This window comes from Argentina silus, assembly GCF_951799395.1.
Source record: "Argentina silus genome assembly, chromosome: 17".
Lineage (NCBI taxonomy): Eukaryota > Metazoa > Chordata > Actinopteri > Argentiniformes > Argentinidae > Argentina > Argentina silus.
Window position 1 is genome coordinate 14,157,740 of NC_139671.1, and position 7,500 is coordinate 14,165,239.

At 45.6% G+C, this 7,500-nt stretch overlaps 2 protein-coding genes across 2 annotated transcripts in view; one reads left to right on the forward strand and one right to left on the reverse strand.

The window, feature by feature from the left end:
* Positions 1–7,500, reverse strand: part of LOC310818174 (breast cancer metastasis-suppressor 1-like protein-A) — a 409,511-nt gene that overhangs the window by 43,360 nt on the left and 358,651 nt on the right. The gene's annotated exons all lie outside the window — the stretch shown is intronic.
* Positions 1–7,500, forward strand: part of nrxn3b (neurexin 3b) — a gene marked incomplete at its 5' end in the record, with an annotated part of 217,078 nt that overhangs the window by 40,612 nt on the left and 168,966 nt on the right. Inside the window, 2 exons of the mRNA XM_083689157.1 lie at positions 5,451–5,785; positions 7,365–7,388. Of these exons, the coding sequence (XP_083545283.1) occupies positions 5,451–5,785; positions 7,365–7,388 (359 nt within the window). The remainder of the gene's footprint in view (positions 1–5,450; positions 5,786–7,364; positions 7,389–7,500) is intronic.

The window sequence follows — 7,500 nt, forward strand, 5'->3', positions numbered from 1 at the left end:
CCCCCACCCTCTCCATCCTCCAGATCCCCCACCCCCACCCCCACCCCCCGCTGTCACTCCAAAGCTCGTCACTCACCCTTCAAAGCCTCCAGCGCCAACAGCCAATAGGGAGGCTTACTGTGACCCAGATCCCTCCCACTAAGTTGATCTGTTTTTTTACTCTATAATGTCAGTGTTCTAATGTACCTTACAGCAGTTCTAATGTACCTTACAGCAGTTCTAATGTACCTTACAGCAGTTCGCCAATCGGAATCCTGCAATAAAGGAGTGTGACTGTTGCATCTGCACTAACATCCACGAACGCTCGATTTATGACGTTACGATGACATTTTAGCAGCACGTTTTCATGTGTTCAATTAAATGTCACTTATAATACACAATAATCAATCATAATAACGTTTTGCTCAGCCTCCCTTAATGCCTACAGTACCTAATGTTGTGGCGACTTCCTGCTGATGGTGGTTTTATGTGTATGTGTGTGTGTGGGTGTGTGCCTGGGTATGCACTGTGTGTGTGTGTGCACGTGTGTGTATGTGTACGCGTATGTGTGTGTGTGTGTGTGTGTGCCTGTGTATGCGCTTGTGTGTGTGTGTGCCTGTGTATGCACGTGTGTGTGTGTATGTGTATGTGTATGTGTGTGTGTATGTGTATGTGTATGCGTGTGTGTGTGTGTGTGGCGTGTGCCTGTGTATGCGCTTGTGTGTGTGTGTGCCTGTGTATGCGCTTGTGTGTGTGTGTGTGTGTGTATGTGTATGCGTGTGTGTGTGTGTGTGTGTGTGTGTGTGAGTGTGAGAGAGTCTGTATAATGTATGTGAGTATGTAATTTGCTGTATGTCTGTATGTGAATATGTAGACCTAATTTGCTGTGTGTTTGTATTAAATTCACTGTCTGTTCTTTGTGGTGTGTGTGTGTGTGTGTGTGTGTATGTGTACGCATGTGTGTGTGTGTATGTGTACGCGTGTGTGTGCGTGTGTGTGTGTGTGTGTGTGTGTGTGTGTGTACGTGTGTGTGTGTGTGTGTGTGTGTGTGTGTGTGTTGGTTGTTGTGAGTTCATGGGGGTGTTATCTGAGGGAGTAAGGTTTATCTAAGCCCAGAGATTACAGACCTGGGGGATTGCTCTTCACTGCCTAGCTAATACTGCTTGTCACTCTGGTCCCCCGGGAGCCCATGGGAACAGCTACTCTAACACTCTTACAGACTGTCTGCAGACACCCCAGGCTCTCACCAGGGCCTTACAGGGTTAAGATCAAAACAAGGTTAGAAGAGATCAAAACAGACTCTTTATAACACTTTACTTGGACCTGACATCACAAATCTGTAAAAAAAAATAATAATAAAAAAAATAACTTGACTGTTGTCAAATGAAAAACTCATGCTGATGAACACTTTGTAGCTGAAACGCATCAATTGACCATCTCTAATAAATGCAGAAATCAGCAATTGTGGCAGCTGGCCATTTTTATACCAATGATAGTTGTCATGATTCATGACAGCTGAGGTCAATTTATGACAACTGACTTTATTCAGTCTCCATCAGGTGTTGTTGTTACAGTATGTAAATAGCTAGTGAATGTCCCTCCTAAAGACCTCTTCACCCCCCACTAATCCTTCCTTCTTCTAGCATTGTGACTGCCAATGGCACCTGGTCCCAGCATAGATTGTTTCTTATGATGACTGATGTATCAATGATTGACTTACTTTCGATAAATGTACTGGTTGTAAGTCACTTTGGATAAAAGCTTCCGCTAAATGTCCAATATGTAAATGTAAATGAATGGCCAGTCCCCATTCATAGCACATTATTGTACAGTCCATTACCTGTGCATATCTGGTCTGCCACACCATCGCTGTGATTCACTGCCTGTCCACTGTGAAAATACTCTTAATGTTCGCTGCTTGTTGGGTAACAATAGAGCTCAGCACTAACAGGAGGTTACTGCGGCCACATAATCTAGCCCACTCATCATCATCCCTAAGAGAGAGAGAGAGAGAGAGAGAGAGACTTTGTGTGTGTGTGTGTGCACGGGAGGCAAGTTTGCGTCCCGATTTAGCGAAATCGTGTGGGATGATGCCCATCCTCCACAGTCCACACTTCTCTTTGGTGCCAAACCATTGTCTAATAACAGATTTTAGCCAACTATTTTTAGGCCTGATATTTCCGTCCAGTAATAAGCAGTAGCTTTGTGTGTTGGGTGGGCAGCAGCAACGGCGGCAGTAGCGAGCTCGCCGCTAACAACCAGCACTAACAACAATCCGGGCAGCAGCCCTCCCTCTGCAGTGGGAGGCTAATGGGTTTGGCAGCAGTACAGCTGGTGCAGCTACCGCTAGCTAAGACAGTCTTTACTACTACTAGTGCATGCCTGCGTGCCTGCGTGCCTGCGTGCCTGCGTGCCTCATCACTAAACTCATCTGTTTCTCTGCCTGCCTGGTTGTTGCATATTTAGCACGTCCTTCAGCTTCCCTGCGATGATGGGAGTTTAATTAATACCCTGCCCTGATCTTTAGAAAGTCAAAGGTCCCGGCTGGTGGCTCAGCGGGGTCAAAGCGCTGCCTTCTGGAAGGTCCACAGGGAAGGGCTGGGGAATGGGTTCAGGCAGTGGGACGGTGTCTGGGGAGGTGGGGGGAGGAAGCGAGGGGGGGGAGGTGCAAGGACATGGAAATGAAGGAGCTAATTGCTTCCAGTGGATTTTGAAATCAAACCCTTGCCTCGTCCTGGCGTGCAGAAACGTAAATGGAATATTGATGACGAGGGGGGAATAAAGAAAATGACCCGGAGGATGATCGATATTAGACCCAACAATTCTGTGGAGAGCAACCAATAACACATCTCTGGTTTGCCTGCTCCGCTGTATGTTCTTGGTCCAATATTGCTGAAATGCACAAATGTTATTTACGCTTGTTGAAATCATAGAGGGTTACATACAATTTCTCCTTTGAAAGGTCTTACCAAAATACCCGATTGAAGTGGTATTTCATGAGGCTACGGAATTCTCAATACAAAGAGCAGATTTTTTTGTTAATATCTTGCCAAGTTGAAGCATATTTCCCCCATTTTCACTTCCTTCATATTTCTCTCTATTTATGAAGTAACATGATGTTGTTAAGGCATCCCTGCTTGATTGACATTTGACAGTTGATCCTCAAGATTCTGCCACCTGATTAGAATGCATGGGATGGCCCATGGTTGCTATGGTGATGGACCCTGCATGCACCTGGGGGGTCAGGTGTGAGTAGACAGGATCAGGTATCTGGGGGTGACAGATCCTCCTTAGGCTCAATGGTTACGGGCACAGCTTACATAAGGTTTCTCGTCAAGGTGAGGGAGTCATTCTGTTACCGTAATCAGTCATCAACTGCACAATGAGTCAATTGTCAGCTTTTGGTTGGCAACCGAGCAGGCCAAAGTCAGTCTCTTGTCTCTGGTAGAAACATCTGGTGCATGGCATCATCCTTGTGGCATTATCCCATCATCCTTGTGGCATCATCCTTAGGCTAAGGATGAGAGCATGAAGGAGCCAGCGATCTATATGGAGCACTTAAAGTCGACGCACTGTCGAGATTACTTTAAAATGCACCAGCAATGTAAACAGTTGCTCATAAATCATTTGAAAAGAGGTTTTCTATGATTTATGGATAGTGGCATATGGAGTCCTCTGATCTGAACGGCTGGCTCGTCTGAATAAAGCACTGACGTAACTGAACTAGATGACTTCGTAATTATCTTTGTAGACAAGAGTTAAACTCTACAGGAACGGATATTTGTTCATGTATCTTTTCCCTCAAATGGAGTGTTAAATAGTCTCGTTCTAGTTTTTTTTGGGATGTTTTATTGTTTTCTCTTGACAGGCCTGTACCTTCTGGCTTCTCTGATGATGAGTGTTTGTGGAGCGTGTCAGATCAGAAGCATTCAAAGTCGACAGACTAAACAGAGGAAGAAAGAGGTTTTGATTCAGACTCGTCGTGATCTACAGCACAGGACTCTCTCAATGGGAATAATGTGTGTTCTATTTATTCCCATCCTGACACGTGGGCAGGGGGGCATTCAGTACAGCGGCTTTTGTTGTTTCGCTGTCCTCTCTTCTCTCTTCCTTTGTCCCTGTGAGTTGTGTAGAGACGAGTGTTTTATACCCGGGGGGGAAATTACTCCCTGACCTGAATCATCCATCCTAAACCCCTGCTTCTGTCCACAATACGCTCTCTTCTGTTGACATGTCGTCAGGCCCAAAAAAACAAACTTAGACCTCCAGCCATCCCAGCATGCCCCAGCAGCCTACACTACTCTCTCCTCACCCGATTTCCCCTCACTCTAGCACAGAGGGAGGCTGGTTGGAGGCAGACATCGGAGGACGCACGTGTTTGATACCATCCTTATCCTCCTTTCCATCGCATGTATTACGATGAGCCCTCCGTTTTCTACCTCCACCATGTTATGAAAACTAAATCATAATTCACATACATGCTTGTTCTAGGGCCGTCGTCCGTATGTACAGACTTTCGGAAACTAGCAGAAGATTTTTTTGAGGGTGAAGTTTGAGTTGTGTGGTGCAGAAGGACATACAGGAACCCTGGAGGCGGTGGCTTCCTCTTGCTTCACATGCAGAGTGAAAACCCTACCCTGAGCCTTGTGGAGGCATTGGCTGCTGTGAGACTGCATAATACATTCAGTGCTAGGCCTGGCCTGGGCACCTTCTTGTATGTCCAGGCTATTTAAGAGGCAGCCAGTACCGGCAGAAGAAGACATGGGCATGATTGCCACGGTCTGGCGCCTCAGTCAAAATGCACTGAGAGAGAGAGAGAGAGAGAGAGAGAGAGAGAGAGACGGGCCCAATCCTCTGACTCTGTCTGCCTGTCTCAACTTACTCTCCGTCTGAACAACGAGCCTTCCCAGGCAGGAAGGAAGCAACGGTCCAGCCAGCAGAATGATATTAAACCATATAGGAGAGGAGAGAGACGGTTTGACTTATGGTGGCCATTAGCAGAGACTTTTGTGCCCTCATAAGCAGTCTGCTTGCACACTGCCCTCAGAGAAGGGGGTCATATGTATTAGGTTTTTATGATGCGTATTGTAGAGTGCTGTATGAGGACATTATGTGATAGCCGATATTGTGACTCACTGATATCCTTGTGCGTGTGTGACGTGACTGATCTACTGTCTGCTATCCATCATCTTCTACTGGGACATGGGATGTAACATACTTTTCATATTAATTTAGGTCATTTTGTTATGGGAGATCTTGTCATGAGAGACCTGTGTGGAGGATAATGCTTAAGTGTGACTGTGTGTTACTGTGTGTTACTGTGTGTTTAAAACATGCCCATAATGTGGTCCAGAAATGTTTTACCCTCCTGTCTCATGGTCAGGTTCTTAATGGAGAACAACTGTGGAGAACCACAAGAACACTTTGCTTGAACAGTGTACCGTCACAACCACCCACACCTCTACAATGACAACACCTCACCTCCGTCTCCTCTCTTTCCACAGCGAGAGAGGAGAACGTGGCCACGTTCCGTGGTTCGGAGTACTTCTGCTACGACCTGTCCCAGAACCCCATCCAGAGCAGCAGCGACGAGATCACGCTCTCCTTCAAGACGTGGCAGCGCAACGGCCTCCTGCTCCACACGGGGAAGTCGGCCGACTACGTCAACCTGGCCCTGAAGGACGGGGCCGTGTCTCTCGTCATCAACCTGGGCTCCGGGGCCTTCGAGGCCATCGTGGAGCCCGTGAACGGGAAGTTCAACGACAACTCCTGGCACGACATCAAGGTCACACGAAACCTGAGACAGGTAACCATGGCGACCGAGGTCAGGTATAGATAGATAGGTAGATAGATTGAGGATAGTGGATGGGTATCGGTACATGTATGTAGTGGTATGTAGGTATTGGTGTGTTGGTATGTAGATTGGATTGGTACGCAATGTACCAAGTAGTGCTTTTCCAAGTATGCTAAATGCACTACTTTTTTTCAAATAGTAATCACGGTGGTCCTATTTGGCCTATCGCAATCGCTGCAGTTGAGAAAAGTTTATGAGAAAATGAAATGATGAATTTGTGCCTTGAGTTATCTTTATGTGTTTTTCCCTCGGATTTTATATCCTACCTCAGACTGAATAAACGGCGAGTCTGTGAATGTGATTGATAGCTTAGTGGAGCCACCAGTGTGCTCTGTATTTTCCTCTGCTCCTTATCTCCGTGTTGAACTTGAAGAGTTCCCTATTTCCTTAATTTAAACTTATCTGATACTTCTTTGCTTTATACTCCCTTAAGCTGACACTTCTATCGGGAGTTGTCGTTATCTCCTTGCTTTCACAAAGTGTCTGTTTTCCTTTAAAAACTCTGTAGGATATTATTCTCTTCTCTTTTAAAGCTTCAGAAAGTGTAGGGAGCTTTAAGCCATCCATTAACTCAGCATTTCTCACAGCCGAGGCGCTGGGATGACAGTGCTCTTAAAAAAGTTTGGGAATGAGGTTGGAATCAAAGTTATGCATCTCACACAGAAGCGGTATCAGCTCCTAGGCACTCTGTCCGTTTATCTTTACAAACTTCAGTTTACACAGTATGTTTTATCAAGACGATGTCTAGGACTGGTACTGATGTATACTGGACTATGATACTGCTGCTCAACATTTAAGCCCAAGCCCTAGACTAAAATGCAGTTTCAATGGAGATTTTCTATTGAAAATTTTGTTTTAGTCTGGGCCTAGGACTGGGCCTAGGACTCAGTCTGTTAAAGTAGCCCCATAAAATAGTAGACATATACAATTGATAGTGTATAAGATCAGCAGTACAGAAAGTTGAGAGCTCTGTGTTTGTGGCCAGGAATTGACCTGGTTGACCTTTAGCATCACTGCCAAGTGAGACAGCTGCAGAGGTGGACAAGTAAGTGCTCAACCCCTGACACTACTCTGAACAGGTTGGTACAGGATGTAGACTGACCCATCGTTCAAGGAATACTCATACTCACAGTTCAGGGGTTGGAGCTGCAGAGCAGAGGGACGGACAGCTTCTCTCCTTTCCTCTCTCTCTCTCTCTCTCTCTCTCTCTCTCTCTCTCGCTCTCTCTCGCTCTCTCTCTTTATCTCTTTATGTGTCTTTTTTCCTCTCCGTTTTCCTCTCTCTCTCTCTCTCTCTCTCTCTCTCTTTCTGTCCTCTTTGGAAGACACGCTTTGTTAGAACTAACACTAACCATTCATGAAATAAGTCATTTTTTTTACTACTAACTAACCGTTATCTAACCGACTAATGTACTAACATCCTACTTCTTCATCATTGTTTTTTTTCTTTTGGTTTCTTCTCCTCCATCTTATTAACAACCGTTCTGTTCATTATTCTTTTGGTTTCCTTTCTTCCCCCTTTTTCCGGAAAGCAATCAGGCATTGGACACGCTATGGTAAACAAACTACATTGTCTGGTAGATATCATTCTTATTGTCTTTTTTTGGGTTTGCCGTGTGTCCCCTCCCCCTCCCCCCCTCCTCTCTTCTTTTTCTTTATTCTTTGAGT